The sequence below is a fragment of the Scardinius erythrophthalmus genome, assembly GCF_964197995.2.
Source record: "Scardinius erythrophthalmus genome assembly, chromosome: 25".
Lineage (NCBI taxonomy): Eukaryota > Metazoa > Chordata > Actinopteri > Cypriniformes > Leuciscidae > Scardinius > Scardinius erythrophthalmus.
The window spans coordinates 5,603,878-5,622,072 of record NC_138245.1 but is presented as its reverse complement, the minus strand read 5'-3'; the positions used below and the strand labels follow the sequence as shown (position 1 = coordinate 5,622,072).

Below are 18,195 nucleotides of genomic sequence, written 5' to 3'. Positions count from 1 at the left end.
CCACAGACATGTTGTCTGAGCGGACCAGGACGTGGCGTCCTTTTATTTGGGGACAAAAACGCGTCAGCGCGTTGTCTACTGCCAGCATTTCGAGTCAGTTTATGTGCAGGAGCTCTCCCGTTCTGACCACTGGCCGAAGAATGGTCTGCCCTCGAGCAGCGCTCCCCTGGTGGATGCGTCCGTGGACACCACTCTCACCCTCGAGGAAGTCCCCAGGCTTACACCTGACTGGTACCAGTCCTCCGCTTTCCAAGGTTTCAGAGCTGTGACGCACTTCTGATTGACCTTGAGGCGAAGCAGACCTCGCGCTTTCAGCCAAAACTGCAGCGGGCGCATGCGGAGCAGGCCCAGCTGGAGCACTGATGATGCTGAGGCCATGAGACCCAGCATCTTCTGAAATTTCTTGAGCGGGACAGATGCACCGCAGCGGAACGAGTTAGCTGTACGCTGAATGTCTACCGCGCGCTGTGGTGATAGTCGCGCTATCATGGACAGCGAGTCCAACTCTGTGCCCAGGAAAGATATCGTCTGACTGGGGGACAGAGAGCTCTTCGCCCAATCGACACTGAGACCCAAATTCTCGAGGTGATCGAGTAAAATGGTTGTGTGCTCAATGAGCACTGAGCGAGATTGCGCTAGAATCAGCCAATCATCCAAATAGTTCAGTACTCGCACGCCCCTCATTCTGAGGGGTGCGAGCGCCGCATCCATGCACTTCGTAAATGTACGGGGTGCCAGGGATAAACCGAACGGCAGGACTGTGTACTGATATGCCTGGCCCTCGAAGGCGAATCTCAAATATCGCCTGTGACGTGACGCTATCTGTATTTGAAAATACGCGTCTTTCAGATCTATTGACACGAACCAATCTCCTTGGCGAATCTGCGCGAGGATTTTTCTGGTCGTGAGCATCCTGAACTGTCGCTTCACAAGCACTCTGTTCAGTTGCCTTAGATCTAGTATGGGTCTGAGACCCCCGTCTTTTTTCGGTACCAGGAAGTATCTGCTGTATAGCCCTCCTTCGTTCTGAACTTGAGAGAGAGGCTCTATGGCCCCTTTGTTCAGTAGTTTCGCCACTTCGGCTCGAAGTAAATGTGCTACTTCTGCTTTTACCGTGGTCTCGACGCGCGCCGTATCTTCAGCGTCAGCCGCGTCACCACGGCGAGGGCGTCGGCGAAACTGTAGCGAATAGCTTCTTTTTTATAATGTCCAGCACCCACTTCGAAACCCCGGGCAGCTTTGCCCATGCGTCTGCATGAATAGCTAGGGGTTAAATACGAAGCGCGCTCCGTTCGCTCAGCGATGGAGAGGCTTCGGTGTGCTGTAACACAAGCGTCGCGCTCGTGACATTTGAGGCATGGGGCACGCTGATAACAGCAGGCAGATTGCCTGTGCTCAATGACTCTGCGGCGGTCAACCGCGAGGGGGAGGGCTGGGCGAGTCCCGTAGGAACTGTCATGTCTATGTGTGGATGTGGGCGCGGGACAGCGGGCACATTTATCACACCGAAAGCATTGTTCGCTCGAGTGAAGCGAATGCACGCTGGTTTCGTTTTTACGGAAACCGAGAGACATGCATAACGTGGTGTTTGTGGGCACTGGGTAGTGGGCACATTTACCACGTTTGAAGCGCAACCGATCTGAGTCGATTTTATGTGCGCGGGCCCTGTGTGACAGGCTGTGCTTGTGTGTAGAGATGGGCACTGGGCATTCTTACTACACGAGACACCATCGGCCTTGGCCGGGGCACCAGAAAATACACTCTCTTGGGGTAGCCGTGAGTAGCCGTGAAAACGGCATTTGTGTGCAGGCAAGCGGGCGACAGAACCGGCTTGTTGGCTGCAGGAAACACTGGAACAGTCACATTTGCTGGAACTGGACGAGCGAATAACTTTGGTGGGAGTCCGGCCGCAGCGGGACTCGAACACCGTCATTTTCCTAGGCGTGCTAGGACGACTTCGGGGCCTCGGACTTTACCACAATCCTAGGCCACGGGCCACGCATGGCGGGGCGGCGGCTGGATGAGCGGGAGCGCGATCTCGCGCTTCAGGCCTGGCGGCACTGCGAAGTGGCGGCAGTGGACGGTGGCTGGGGCTGTGAGCTCTGTGCAGACGGTTTCGCACGGCCTGCTGCAGAGCTGGTTTCGGGAGGAAGTGCTTCATAGCCTGTGACGCTTTCTGTACCTCTGCGAATCTCTCCGCAAAATCCTTGACGGAGGATCCAAAGAGGCCAGCGGGAGAAAGCGGGGCGTCGAGGAACGCGGTGCACTCGGACTCGGCCATTTCTGAGAGCGTCAGCCACAGGTGTCACAGTGAGAGAGGCCATACTCCGTCCAATGGCCTGTGCTGTGGACTTAGTGGCACGGAGAGCGAGGTCCGTGGCGCTTCTTAGGTCCGGCACGCAGATCGCGTCAGGTCCTTTCTCATCCAGCTTTCGGAGGAGATCGGCCTGGAAGATTTGCAACGTGGCCATGGTGTGCAGCGCTGACGCAGCTTGCCCGGCGGCGGAGAAAGCGCGGCAGAGCAGGCTTGACGTCGTGCGGTAAGCTTTAGAGGGTAGGGCCAGCTTAGCGCGCCGTCCAGCGGAGGGCGGACATAAGTGGCCCGCTATCGCCTCTTCGACCGGCGGCAGCGAAAGGTATCCCCTGTTCTTGGCATCGTCAACTGCAGAGAATGCCAAAGAAACAGCTGGACGCACTCTAGCTGAATAGGGGGCGTTTCAGGACTTAGCGACTTCTTCGTGTAGCTCAGGAAGAAAGGGCGCTGGTTTGGACGTAGGCGAAGCGCGCTCCCCAGGCAGGAAAAAGCCATCCAGCCGGTTGTGAGCGGGCTGCTCGAAGACCACTCGAGGCCGAGGCTCGCCGCGGCCTGTGCGAGTATCCGCATGAGCTCTGTCTCGATGGACGCTCTCTTGCCTGACGATGTGCGGGCAGGGGGCGCGAGATCCTCACAGCTCGCCCAATCCTCAGTGCCTGACGCCAGGATAGAGCAGGAATCATCCTCTCCCAGCAGGGCTTCCTCGTCAGCGATGTCGACGGAAGCGGCGGCAGACAGCGGCCGCTGTCCGTCAGGAAGAGAAGCTGACGAAGCCGGTGAAGCAGGCGGGCGAACCGGCGAACTTTGGCGGCTGAGGGAAGGTTCCGGGACCTGCTGGGCACGGTGCTTTTTACTGCGCGACACCGCGGCGGGCGGGGGAGCAGTCTCGTTCTTTGAAAGCCAGAATGAAAAGAAAGCCAGGCGAGTCCTCAGAGTCGCCATGGGCATCAGCTCGCAGTGAGGGCAGCCGCCGTCAGCAAGCGCGAGAGCTGCATGTTCCTCACCCAGGCAGGAAACGCAGATAACATGGCGGTCCCCGTCGCTGAGTGTGGCTCTGCACGAGCCGCAGGAAGGCATCTTGAAAAAGACGCTGCTCTTTTAGAATGTGTGTCGCGGCAGAGTCACACACAGTGTACAGAGAATAAAAGGATATAAGCGCCGGAAAGCACAGCAGGAAGGCAAGGAAGGCGGCGCGGCCAGCAACTTCAGTGATTTGTCCCGCTGAAGGTGCTCTCTCTCAGACGGCGCGGCTTCTTCTCCAGCTCCAGCGATGGGTGTGCTTCGCTTGAAGGATGAAAAATCAGATAATAGCTGCCTGCGAGCGGTATTTATAGGCCTAGACCACGCCCGTTTCGGCGGGATGTGATGCAGCGGGCGTGAAGCACCCTCATTGGGTCTGGCGTCACGCCAGGCCTCGCTCGATAGGCTGCTGCAGTTGCCGCAGAACAGCCAATAGGCGTGCGAGCTGCCTCGCCTATGTCTGTATGCTGCCGCAACGCGTTTTGCATTATTACAAAATTAAGGATAATTTTTGGCTTCAATATCTCGCAGAAAAAGGATTTTCCCCTAGCGTAAGATATCTTACGCAGTACGAGAGACCTCTCGTAAGAGAACTTTTGGTTTCCACTTTCCAGTGAAGGATCCAGCACGTTGTAGGCAGCGGCTAAAGGATGCAAACTATCGTAAATGGAGGACTTTGCAAAAGAAAATCTGAAAGCCCTGTGTATATTTGTAGTCAATATTTAATGGTCGTGTCTGAAATTGCCCCCTATACCCTAGAGCACTATTTGAGGGAACAGCCTTGTCGGAAATCATAGTGGACACTATTGAGTAGGGCTGCACGATATTGGAAAAAAAATTACATTGCGATATTTTTTTCCCAACGATATATAGCGCGATATTGTGAGCCATCAATCCAGGCTGAAGTCAATAATTACCATTCCATGTTATTAATAATTTCACTAATAAGCAACCTTCATTACAAGTAACAAAAAGGCCACTTAATATTTTATTCCAGAAACATATTTCTCTCAGAATTCGGTGAACGTTCTACACAGGACCTAACGTTCTTCAGGTTCTAGGACCCGAAAAATTATGTTTTCTGTGCTGATTCAGTGACGCGTTCATGTAAACGGCACCTAGAACCAGCAAAAGTAATGATTTATAATATGTGAAATATTACAATGAGACATTTTAATTGTTTATTAATAAACAAGTGTTTTCTGTAAAGATGAAGTTGACTGACTCACAACTTTATAACACTCCAGCAAAGTAGCCTACCTCTTTTTGTTCAACATCCTCCTTTTGTAGACGAAATAAGCTAGTCCCAAATAGCTGATTTAGACTTTTTTGCGGCGGATCCTCTTCGTCGCGCATTTGAATGTTGGCTGTGAGCAGTGAGGGCGGCACAGCGAACCAATCACTGTGCAGGCACGCGGAACGCGTATGTCACCCCAGGAAAAAGCCATACAACAAACACGTGTTTACTGTGTGCTACCCTGGTGCTACCGTTTTCTTAATACACTATGGGTGCTACTAACGTTACCCTTCACATCGCATGTTCCGGCGATGTGACTATCGCTCATTCGCACATCGCAATGTCGATGTTAAAACAGAATATCGTTCAGCCCTACTATTGAGTGTACTCATTTAATCCCATAATGCACCACAATAACGAGTGTACAACTGCTGTACACTCAACAGCTAGAGAGTACCCATAATGAACTGTGAGGGCATGAATTCCCAGAGCTGAATCATCCATCCAATTTTCCAATTTTATACAGGTATAAATTCCTTTTAATTGATTTTTAAATTGTTCAATTAAGGTTTATAAATGCTAGTTTCCATGACAGAGTTCAGGATAAATCTTTTCATTACTACTGGAGTCGCTAGTTTGCTAAGCTTCCAGCACACTCTGTGTCCGAATTCACTAACTCATTTCATTCACTCCTTCAAGTGAACTATATTAGTTTTCCATTTTTATCATACTGCTGTTTAAAGCGTAGACAAAGTACAATACAAATTGCAGTGATAAACCTACCCTTATAATAACCGTTGTTACAATAACAGGGATACAAAATGTGGAAGTATAATCTATAGTTGTCATGAAAGCCCTGGAGCATTTCGCATCATCCAGCAGACTTTTACTTAGCCTGGCTCCGCCCTCCTACGTACTTCCACTCAATTTTCATTTTCCTTCAGTACGTCTTCTGGGTTTGCGGTATATTCTTGGGTTTTCTCCGGCCAAATTTTTACCGGTCCAATCAGCGAACAGAGGGAGTGGCTGAGAACGATGACGTTGAGGTCATGCGCTAGTTTGAGGTGTAGGGTTACGTCACAACCAAACGTTACCGATTGGTTAGGCAGATCCAGAGTAGCTCTGGGCAAATCCAATAGTTTTAAACTTCAACAGAGTACCCGCCTTCAAGGAAGTTAATGCTTGTCAATGGAGAGTGGCCAGACTCTCTGTACAAATGAAATGTACGAGAGTCTGGTAGGACCAGGCTAACTTTTACTGACAAATAAAAATGAATTTCTCTGTCCAGGTAATGAGGAGAACAAGGGAACATTGTTCAGTTACTACCGACATTGTAACAATTCAAAGCAGATTGAAAATCAGCAAAGTTACTCTATAAGCATCTAAAATGTGTTAGTCATTATTTTAGACCTGCAAACGCAAACGTCTACACTGAAAAAAAAAAAAAACTGGAAAAACTTTACTTCCAGATTTAAAGTTATGACAAAATATCACATTTTAAAGGTAAAATATATTCTGCACCCTTTCTACACCACTAATCAAATGTGTGACACGAGCACCTTTTGTTTGTGTCTCAGGTACAGAAATACATGATCCTGTCATTCATGGTGTGGAGATGCTGTATGAAGAACAGCGTAACGGGACAGCCCCAAAGAATATGGTCCTGATGATCATTTTGCTGACTGATGGGGAACCAAACCAATGTATGCACATACCAACAACCATTTAATGTTTCTAGACTAAGAAAGCTCAAAAAAGCTGGGCTCAAGAGCAAACTATAGATTAACTAATCAGTTATTTGTAGCTGTTGTTCATTTTTGTCGCCTGTTGTCGTCTGTGATGGTAAATTTTAATCATAAATTTGACTAATTCTTAGGGATAAGGTCGCTTCCTGAGATCCAAGAGGGCATTCGTAATGCAATTAATGGGAATATCACTCTGTTCAGTTTGGCCTTCGGTAACGATGCAGACTATGGATTTTTGGATACATTGAGCAAGCAGAACAATGGCCTGGTTCGCAGGATTTATGAGGACTCAGATGCTCCGGTTCAGCTACAGGTATCACAACTGGGGTCTTTGCAAAATATTGATTCCTTAAGTAATTTTTTTTTTTTTTTTTTTCAATTAAATCAATCTTCATTCAGAAAATCTCAGAAATCACTTTAAGAATCATAAAGTCCTAAAAACGTAAAGATACATTTTAAACTTTAGCAATACCTTCCGTTATGGAGTATTTTAATATATTACCATTATTATTATTATTTTCCACCCAGGGATTTTATGAAGAAGTGTCAAGTCCTCTACTTTCAGAGGTGAATTTTCACTATCCGGACAACACTGTTAACTCATTGACAAGAAGCCATTTTAAACAGCTATTCAACGGCTCGGAGATCATGGTCGCTGGTCGACTTAATGACTTAAATGACATAAACAACTTTGCAATTGAAGTGTCCGCACAAGGGGTGAGTAAATAATCTATAGTTCCAGACATGGTCCATAGTAATTGTAATTTGTATATAAATCTGTTTTAAATGCGGACATTGGTTGTTGGGTGTATGTGCGCCAAAATTATCTCCTTCATCCTTGTAAGTGTGAAAAAAAAAAAAAAGCCTTTATGATGCAGATAATTTTAAAGGGGCTCACTCCCCTCGTCAGCCATTGGTTAGAGATAGACAGATAGCTCTGCCCCAAACTCACACCATTGGTTGAGCTACTGTTGCTATGTCAGGCTTATTAAAGTTGCTGGATAGGGGCAATTATTTTAACAATTTAATTATATTATATTATCATTAATATCTATAATCACATTCTCAGTGAACTTCCATCATTATCAGTGGTGAGCTTGTTTGGGGGACTAATCCTGCTTTGTTTGTTTTGCAACAGTTTGAAAATAATTTTGAGTTGAAAGGTCAGACAAATGCTCAGAAGTGGGAAACCATATTTCCTGATGAAGAGTATATTTTTGGGGACTTCATTGAGCGTCTCTGGGCGTATCTGACCATCCAGGAGCTCCTGGAAAAGAAGTCAGTTCCTAACCTAAAACTCACAAAGATCAACAAGGCTTCTTACATAGTTAACCTAATGTGAAAATGACTAGTACAGCATAAATGTAATTTGTCTGAATTATTTTTACTGATTTTAATTGGGTCTGACTTTATTCATAATCTTTTAACCAGAAGATTTCAATCAAGTCCAATTATAATACAAAAATGTTTTCTGACAGAGACAAAGGTACTCCAGAGGAGAAAGGAAACACCACTGCTGAAGCTTTAAGCCTTTCATTAAAGTACAACTTTGTTACGCCGCTTACCTCCATGGTCGTCACTAAACCTGAAGATGAGACCAAAAACGACACGTTCATTGCCGACAAGCTGACTGAAGGTATGACTAAACTGTCAAATAGCAAACAGAAGTTTGCAAAAACTCATGGAAATGGCACATAAATCTCAGAGGAGAAGCCCATGCATTTAAAAACAGAGTTCCAGTGTTCTCGATGATTTTGTTAATGTTTATTCAGTTTTATGACACTTACTCTTCTCTCAACACTCATCCACAGAGGAACGAGGAAAAATTGCCAAATATGGTGGTAAGCCATTACACTAGCACTTATTAATCTGGTTAAGTCTGACATCACTATCACAGTATCCGCTCCTTCATAGTCCAAAAACAAAAAACAAATGTTCAAAAATACAATCACAATGTGCTGAGCAACCAAACAATCATGACAATCCTACCCGTTATCTCCATAGCGAAATCTAGTTGGCCAGGCAGTGATTAATTGTTTATGAATCGTTTAAATACTGGTGTCCGTGACGCCATGAGCATGGAGACTATTGTGTACTGATGTGCAAATTAAGCTAAGAGTTTTAAAGCTTTATTTTATATTTGACATTATTTAAAACCAAGTGAACTATTTTGGTGCATTTATTTGATCTTATTTGCAGGTTTCACGTCGGCCAGCAAATCACATGTGAGCCACGCAACACCTACAAATTATGGTAAATGTTAAAACCATGTACTGGCCATGTGAAATGTAGGTAAAGATTCATAAGTCACATCAGCAGTGTTTTTCTTACAATTTGTCAATAGTTGATGGAGATCCACTTACAATTTGTCAATAGTTGATGGAGATCACTTATTTTATCTTATTTGCAGGTTTCACATCGGCCAGCAAATCATATGTGAGCCACGCACCACCTAGGCCTACATATTATGGTAAATGTTAAAACCATGTACTGGCCATGTGAAATGTAGGTAAAGATTCATAAGTCACATCAGCAGTGTTTTTCTTACAATTTGTCAATAGTTGATGGAGATCCACACTTCATCATTGAGCTGCCAGAAAAAAATGACGCTCTGTGCTTCAACATTGATGATGAACCTGGTACCATCTTCAACCTGGTTAGAGACCCGCTTACAGGTAAAACCAACTTGCTATTTTAGCAGAAAAGTACATTAACATTCCACAGGCATAGCTGTATAGAACACAGTTCTTCTATCGTACACATGGTTCCCCCTCCTGGCATTACTGATTCTCATTATTGATATTAAATCTAAAAGGTTTAAACTATTCAACATTGTGGCTCTCCCAAGCTGTCAAGTGCAGCTTTCCAAGCTCCGTTCTTCAGCAAAATGGTAACAACAAAAACTCCAACATAAGAGAAACATAACAGAAATCTCACTAACAAGTCTTTCCCTTTACTCAAATCGCATAACACTTCCTTGCTTTATTTACTGTCCTAATGCAGTCCCATGCAAAGCATACTGGGACTGATTCATGTCGTTTTTTTGTTTGTTTGTTTTTTGGCATCGACTAGTTTCGCACCGTTGAAGAAACCTAAGAAGTAGCGTAAGAAACCTCCCTACTAGACTGTACTTGATTGTGCTATTCATGAACTCGGACCAATAATAGACAGCACAGCAAGTTCAGGGGCCTCATTTATAAACGTTGCGTAAGCACAAAAGAAGACTTTCTACGCAATAATTGGTATTTATAAAAAGCAAACTTGATGGGAAAATGTGCGGTCCTTTACACAAGCTCTGACCCAGGCGTACGCACAAAAACGGGTGAAATGAGAAATGGCGACACCGTCGGCAGATGGAAGAAACACGTGAAAGTGTGTGAAACTGTAGACTGTTGTGTAAAAGAAATGGCAATACTGCCTCTCATAAATAACATGAAGACTTCACAAAGCAAGTCTTACAATTAACAGCCTACACGAATACCCGTTTGATCAATCTGCAGTGTAAAACAAACAAAATCAAATGAAGATTACAACAGAAATGCAAATTAACACATATTTGCAAAAAGAAAAGTTAAATATGTTCTGCAATAATATTGGCATGTTATGCAATTCATCCTCATAACACATCTGTAGCTTGTCATATGCAATCAAATGGATGGTAATAAAATGCCATGATGCCATCACAATGCGTAATTGTGCCCGTGGCAGACACACTCTGGCGATGGAGCGCTAGACGCTTTTTTGCATCAACTCTGATGTCCGACCATTTCTTTTTTATTTCGGCCATGGTCCGAGGTTGTGAGGCTCTGTAGCATTAACGGCGTCTGCAACCTTTTGCCACTCAAGTGCCTTTTTGGCATTAGTAATGCCCACACTGTGCCCTCCAAACAACATTTTACTCCTCTTTTCCACCTCGCCAACGATAATTTCTACTTCACATTGAGTGAAGTTACGTTTCTTGGTTTTCCTGCCATGATATCGCAATCAATGAATATTAACTTGTGGGCGTTTCACAGACTATTTATGGGTAACTATGGGCGTGACATGAAGCCGCAAAAGCTGCGCTACATTTAGAATTGATTGTGATTTATTTAGGGAAAACTGCGTACGATGTGCGTGCGCACAGTTTTATAAATCCGAATATTTCTGTGCGTACGCACGTCCTATATTTCATCCGTACGCCACTTCTGACGCAAATCCTACGCAAAGTTTTATGAATGAGGCCCCAGAGCAGGTTTAGGCCCTGTCCCAAATGGCACACTTTATATGCACTTTCAGTCTTGTGGACTTACAATGGCTGCGCGTGTCCATTAAGTCCATGCGACCGTATGGTGTCCCTTTTGTCATTTTAGGTTTCAGAAGGGTGCGAACGAGCCCCCCCTTTGCGGTCGATATGCGGCCTCAATGCGCACTTTTGCTGAGCTCGCACTGGTGTGTGTTTCGTAGGAAGACCGCAAGTGTTTAGGGTGCCATTTGGTGCCATTCACCGAAGGCCGATCTCGATCACGCAACAACGTTACAACACAGAGCTGGGAGATCAAGTGAGAAAAAGTTTGCATTCGCCATAGTATTAATAACACTGCTGCGAGATCAAGCGAGATACCTAATGTCTATTTTTAATGTGATGACAAAAAATATTCTTTGTTCATCTTTCAAAGATTGTCCCCATTTGTAAAACTATAAGTTGTTGGCAAACAAACACTTTTATTTAAAAATCAAAAAAAGACATGAAATTACCACTATAGCCAGTAGATGGCGGCAGAGGAGCACTTATTGGCTTATCAGCCATTTCAAAAAAAGCTGAAAAAGCAGACGACAGTCAACGGTGTTTAACATGTTTAAATAAATAAAAACCTTTTCTATTTTTCCATCACCACTAGAATAGGAAACAAAGTGCACAAATTTTATCTTAAAATCTGTATTATCTGACGTTATTCAAAAAACAGGGGTTTAAGCTCCCCAGAGTAGCTACTCACCAATGACAGAATTCAAGAGGACAATATGTCTGTTGTTATCTTCTGAGCTATTCTGAAGTTCAATGTTTTAGTATTTGTTTCTTTGGTGCTCCACAGGTATTTTGGTAAATGGCCAAACCATTGGTGATAAGAAGGTCATCCCTGGGGAAAAAGTAAACACCTATTTTGGGCACTTTGGAATCGTTCATGAGAAGTTTGGCATCAGATTGACAGTGAGCACAAAAGAGATCTCAGTGTCTGATGAGGGAAAACAAGCTAAATTCTTCTGGACTGAGACTGCCACGGTTAAAGGGCCCAAGTAAGATACAGGATCTCGGGTGCTTCTCAATCGGAAGGCTGCATATCTCGCATATTCATATATGTATTCATCAAGCTCCGTTAAAGGCTGTCTCAAATTTAAATATCCTGCAGCCTTCGTTTTGCATCCTTCATACAGCTCATTTTCGCGTCCTTAAATCCCCCACAATCATTTGCACATTCCATTTCTTGAAAAAAAAAACTGACGGAAAACGATTCAGCACTTCAGACAGATAATGTTTTCGGAGATGAAGGCATACATGTTATCTTTTGTTTTGGTTTAAATTAATCACTTAATACTAAACTGGAAGACCACAGACGGCTGTATTGCATTAATATAAAGATTTTTAAAGTCCACATGAAATCAAAATTGACCATATTTACTTTGTTTGCCTAAATTGATCGTTTTGTGGTGAACAATTCATCCATGCAAGTCAATCCACAAAAAAAATAAATAAATTTGGCTTCATAATCTTTAATCAAAATCTGAAAATGCCCCTCCCCTCTGCATTGGAGGACCTTCCCTGATGACGTAGGTTTGACGGCTTGGTTTGGGAAACGCTTAACCACTCCCCTCAAACCGTTAGTCTGTTATGAGCAGAGATGGAGAGGAGGAGCGCTAGAGTAAAACCCTGCCCTCTGTTCAATATTCCTTTTCACTGGGAAATACGTCACAACACTGGAGAAAAGTTGTTTGCAACTCCCGGTTCAAGCGGACTTTAATTGCATTAGGCTATATTAAGTTTTAATAGTGTTTTGTGCCGTGACAGTTGGGGCAGGAACATTTGTGACGTAGCCCTGCGCACTTAATAGACCAACTCATTCCGGCGTTTAATGCTGAGGAGTCTAGCCTACAAGCCTCACTTACACAAGCCTGGACTAGGAAGGACACAGCCTTCCGTTCGAGAAGCACACATCATCTTTTCACTTCATTCATGTCAGGTCATTGTGAGCTGACTAAAATATGTACTCTTCAAAAGGAGTTGGAAAAAGACTAAACCTCCTCACAGAACTTTGTCCTTCTTTCTCCAGCATGGATCTGCAGGTGATCAAAGATCGCAGTTTAACAGTGACCCTGAGGAACTCAGTCAAGTTTCTTATTATCCTGCACAAAGTCTGGCAGAAACATCCGTATCATCAAGACTACCTCGGGTTCTACACTCTGGACAGTCACCTGTTTTCAAGCAATGTCCATGGCCTGCTTGGTAAAACACTTAAAGGACTTACGACAATATACAGTTTATGTCATATTAAAAGAATTGTCCAGGTACTGTAGAGTAAAGCTCAATAGACTGTATTTGTGGAGGAAGGAAGGAAGGAAGGAAGGAAGGAAGGAAGGAAGGAAGGAAGGAAGGAAGGAAGGAAGGAAGGAAGGAAGGAAGGAAGGAAGGAAGGAAGGAAGGAAAGTAGGCTTATAAAATCTCTTATCGTTTCTTCTGTTAAAAACATATTAACAGATTTGTAAAGTTGTTTAAATCATAATTTTTACATAATTTTTACATAATTTTTTACAATTTTTACAATTTTTACAATTATGGTGTTCCATTGTCATGGGAACAAAGCTGTAAAATTGGATATGACTTTGCACAGAAAATATTGCACACCAAAATCATGATAACGTAGGCCTACAATTTCAACATTATGTGGCTATACTGTTGAAATGGTGAATATTTTATAACATTAATAAATTGGCCCCAAAAAAAGGATGGACAAGAGGAAAGTCAATGTCTGTGGTAATCAGCATTATTCCACAAATGCTGTAAACTCAGCTTAACTTCTACTGAGCGACACAGTCTGTGACGGTTTCACTCTGAACTTGTTCACGGCTCTTTAGGTCAGTTCTACCATGGATTGGAGTTTGAAGTGAGTGAACCGTTTCCAGGAAAGGATCCAAAGAAACCAGATGCCATCATGTTTGTTAAGGGACAAGAGCTTGTAGTTACCAGGTGAATTTAAGACACTGTGCAGTTTACCCTTTCATTGAACATGGAGGGGTCGATCACAATTACACTGAATTATTCTGTGTCAACAGGGGCTGGCAGAGAGATTTCAGACAAGATGTGAAGAACGGAGAGCAAGTGCCTTGTTGGTTCGTTCACAATAGCGGCACTGGACTGCTGGATGGAGTTCACACAGACTACATCGTCTCTGGCCTCTTCAAGACAGTCTAACAATGAGCCTCTAAAGCCAGAAAAATCAATGATTGACAACCGTTATCAAACAGATGATTAGAGAAATTATCAAAATGATCAGGCCATCAGCCTTTAAATGTAACTTGACCAGATCATTTGTACTTGGAAATATTGTTGTCAAAATACTAGTTGTTTGATTTGGAATACTAATTTTCGATACACTAACACCACCTGAGGTTTCTCACTCTCTCTTCTCTCCATCAGCGAGTTGACAAGAATTAAGGATAAACTTTATTTTCACTTTCGCATTATTTCCAATATTTTGCACTAATTTGTATTGTATCGAAGTTAGAAATTCCACTATCATGACAACACTAGTTGGAACTTATAACCATGAGATCACGGATATATATACATTTAAATATATATATCTATAAAAATGAAATATATAAATAAAGATTGAAATGTAAACACATGTGACATTTAACATACATTAAAGTTCCCTGTTATGAATTTTACCTTTAATGTAGTGTAATACAGCTGTTTGTGAATGTAAAAGGTCTGCAAAGTTTCCAATAACAAAGTGCAAGACAAATAAATGTATTGTCTCCTTCACGAAACAATAAATTCTGAACAGCTGAAACAAGTCGTCATCAATTACAATCTCACTTCCTGTTTCATATCTATGTAGGTTTGTAACAAATTTGCAAAATGCCAGCCTGTAGTCTTCATTGGCTGCCCGTGAACAACGTCTACTTGACCCCTTAAAATATGTAGTTGCAGCTGAGACTGGAAAGGTTTGGTTCATGTTGCCGACATGTCGAGATGATGCTGTTTTCTGCGTTGCCAATCCATTTTGAGGCACTTCAAAAGGACTCAGGCTCAAATTAAAGGGGTGGTTGATTATGATTTCACTTTTCTAACTTTAGTTAGTGTGTAATGTTTCTGTGTGAGCATAAACAACATCTGCAAAGTTACGATGCTCAAAGTTCAAAGCAAAGGGAGATATTTGCTTTTAAAGAAATTGCTTTTTAAAGACTACAACAAACGGCTGGTAGAAACTACACCACATTCCTCCCGGGTTAGTGACATCACTAACCCTAAAATTTACATAAACCCCGCCCCCGGGAATGCGATTTATAGATTATTATGACAGAAATTTGCTAATCAATGACTAGAAGATAGTTAACTCTACATCAGCTACATACATTTAAACATAAACAAAAAAAGTTTTTGAAATTTTCAGGACACAAGCTGTTGTAGCTCTGCCCCTCGTGCTGGGAGCAGCAGCTCATTTGCATTTAAAGGGACAGACACAAAAACGGTGCATTTTTGCTCACCCTTAAAAAGTGACAATTTTAACATGCTATATACAAATATCTGTGGGGTATTTTGAGCTAAAATTTCACATACACACTCTGGGGACATCAGAGACTTATTTTACATCTTGTGAAAAGAGCATTATACCACCCCTTTAACACAGTAAAACCGACACCATTATTACTGTTCATATCACTGTGTAACAAGTCCTGAGGAAGATCTGGAGCTGAATTTCAGATGTAATAGGCGCTGTGTTTCCAACACAAGCGGTTGACCAATCACAACAGACTGGGCCAGCTGACCAATCAGAGCAGAGGAAGCTCTCAGAAAGGAGGGGTTTAAAGAGACTGAATCTTCCAACAAACCATTTTCTGAAATGAGGTGATGTGCAATGTAAATGATGAAAATAGGGTAGTTTTCCCTAAATAAATCACAATCAATTCTAAATGTAGCGCAGCTTTTGCGGCTTCATGTCACGCCCAGGGTTTATTGACCCTGGAAGCATGAAAACCTATTGTAGGAGACTCCAAAACAAAATGAGGAACCTTTAAAATAGCACGGGTACTTTAAATCTACACTCTCTACTGGATCCTTTTGTAATTTCTTTAAAATATTGGATTAATATCCTTAGAGATGCATCAATATAAAAATAATCTGGTTATACTAGTAATAATTTTCATGTTATGGCTGATATTAAAATTCTATATTCTAAATAAATTAAAAATAAAACACTACCATCTAAAATCAATGGTGCAAGTAAAATGGTGTGAAATATTCTGTATTGCTGGTTCTATACCAGGTCAACCATCCTAACAATCTTTTAATAATAATAATACATTCGGCTAATTTTGTATGCTGACTTTGGTTGTCAGATTTTTCTAGGGAGGATTCTCTAGATTAAAACTGAAAGCTAAAGCAGCGCTTAATGGCAACATGAAATAAAATACCCCTTGAGAAGCACAAATAAACAAAATACCTGACAGAGTCACATACCGAGAACTGTCATTAAAACACACACACTTGGACGCACACACTGTGAATAAAGAGAACACCAACCTGGCCACTAAATCTAAAATGATGACAACATTTTGGCAAACAATCCAAAGGAAACTAGGTCTGACTGATTTATACGAATCACTTTTTTCCAGAAACGTCAGATCTCATCCAGTAAACATGTTCTTGGCCAAATTAATGAGCAAATGTTCGGGTTAGAGAGTGCTTGAACTGTCTGTCGTCAATGAAGCAAATCATTCTCTCAACCACATCTGGTTTACAAGCATGTTAAAACACTGGCTCCCTGTGCTTTTATTGACCACAGCCTCTCATTAGATATGAGTTTAGTCATTTTAAACAGTTGCTTAGTTTTTAGTAGTTAAATGTCAAATGTTCCATGTCCATTAATATGAACTCAAAAATCTGTGCGAGTAATAATCATGACAAAATAAATAAAAAGCCTCCTGAGACCCAGTATTTTTTCATGTCATTACATTGTTTAGACTGAGCATAAGAAACAAATGGGGGAAAATAAAACATTTTTGGAAGAATTTTTTTTTTATTAATTAGTTATGCTATGTCCACTGTAGTGGACACCCAGACTAAGTTATTAACAAAATTAAAAGACATGAAATTACATGTATAGGCAAAAACAATGGGATCTTTTTTCATTCACCAATTAATTTTAAGGTTTCAGATTTTTTAAGATTTTTTTTAACCAAAATGTGTATAAAGATGATTCTCAACTATGTTGTGAAAGATACAACGGAATGAATCGATATACCATTTTACTTTATGCAATATGTGGGTAAAATGGACATAAATGGGGTCCCTTTCAATACAATCTAATTTGCATGTGGGGCAACATGTAATGAAAAAAAGAAGTGTAATAATGGGAGTCATAATTGGCAACATTTTCATATCTAATATTTCATAAGAATATTAATATATAATTGTTTTCCCTATTCACTGTGACTTCTCGTGTCTCCCAAAATGCCTGATAAACATGATTCAAGTCCTGTTGGACAGTCGACACGTCTGAAATCAATGCCCTGTTTTGTAAAAGAAAGTCATATTTTGATTAGAAACCCCATAACATTTTTTATGAGATGATGATTTATGACAAACAATTAGCCTAGAAAATTTGTCAGATTTAAATGATAATTACAAAATATTATCATATTCCCATAAGAGTGCTTAAATTTGATCACTAAATTAATGTCAGTCATTTTTAAAGACCAAGGAAAAGTTGTTGTCAAGGTGAAACCTCCAAACATTTGGTATCTCTAAAAAAAAAAGCCCAGAATGTGCTCGTTTCAGGACATCCAGAATTAAAACTGTGACATGCATGTTAGAAATTCACTAAAATATAATGTCTACTACAGTGGACAAAAGTCTATCAATGAGTCCAGGGAGACAAATGACATTAGAGTGACATTTTATGAAAACTAAAATGCTCGAGGATGGGATTTGTTGAACATTGAAGTCAATGTTTTAGGCTACAACTGGCACATGGAAATTTTGACCTTTTGTGTCAGAAATTTAAATATCACTCATTTTACACTGCAAAAAAATGCTTTTCTTACTCAGTATTTTTGTCTTGTTTCCAGTCCAAATATCAAAAAAAAATCTTAAATCAAGATGCATTTACTAAAGTAGTAAAATGCTATAAGATATTATTAAATTAAAGGAGAACTCCGGTCAATTTTAACATTGAGCTCATTTTTTTGTAAATTTGGAGTGCTGTCAGTACAGAGAAAAACGACAAAAATCGGTGTTGCCTACACCATGTTATCCTCTTTTTAAAATTTGCACCCTGTTGACTTCAATGGGGCAAGTACTAAACCTGCTTTTAGCCTCTTAACATCCTTGATGTGTCATTACAAGTGCACAGAAAATGTGAGTGATTCCTTCGGGGTGAACGCGGGTTAATCTGACTGCAGTAGATGTGAAAGATATTAATAAAAATGATGTTTATTCAGCCAGCGCAAATACCTGTGTTTACATCCTGTTTTCGGTCGAAGGCCACAGTAGTCGATTGTCGAGTTCACGCGCGTGATCATAGGTACTAAACCTATGCGCGTGAACTCGACAATCGATTACTGTGGACTTCGACCGAAATCAGGATGTAAATACAGGTACGTTTATACAGCTCCCTGTT

At 41.9% G+C, this 18,195-nt stretch overlaps 1 protein-coding gene across 1 annotated transcript in view; it reads left to right on the top strand.

The window, feature by feature from the left end:
- The window catches only part of itih3a.1 (inter-alpha-trypsin inhibitor heavy chain 3a, tandem duplicate 1), a 31,340-nt gene extending 16,965 nt beyond the window's left edge, over nt 1–14,375 (top strand). Inside the window, exons 11-23 of the mRNA XM_081357624.1 lie at nt 6,149–6,274; nt 6,448–6,629; nt 6,845–7,033; nt 7,455–7,594; nt 7,795–7,952; nt 8,128–8,157; nt 8,516–8,569; nt 8,727–8,786; nt 8,878–8,991; nt 11,389–11,590; nt 12,622–12,794; nt 13,424–13,535; nt 13,622–14,375. Coding sequence (XP_081213750.1) covers nt 6,149–6,274; nt 6,448–6,629; nt 6,845–7,033; nt 7,455–7,594; nt 7,795–7,952; nt 8,128–8,157; nt 8,516–8,569; nt 8,727–8,786; nt 8,878–8,991; nt 11,389–11,590; nt 12,622–12,794; nt 13,424–13,535; nt 13,622–13,760 — 1,679 coding nt within the window. The 3' untranslated portion in view covers nt 13,761–14,375. The remainder of the gene's footprint in view (nt 1–6,148; nt 6,275–6,447; nt 6,630–6,844; nt 7,034–7,454; nt 7,595–7,794; nt 7,953–8,127; nt 8,158–8,515; nt 8,570–8,726; nt 8,787–8,877; nt 8,992–11,388; nt 11,591–12,621; nt 12,795–13,423; nt 13,536–13,621) is intronic.
- The last annotated feature ends 3,820 nt before the right edge of the window (nt 14,376–18,195 follow it).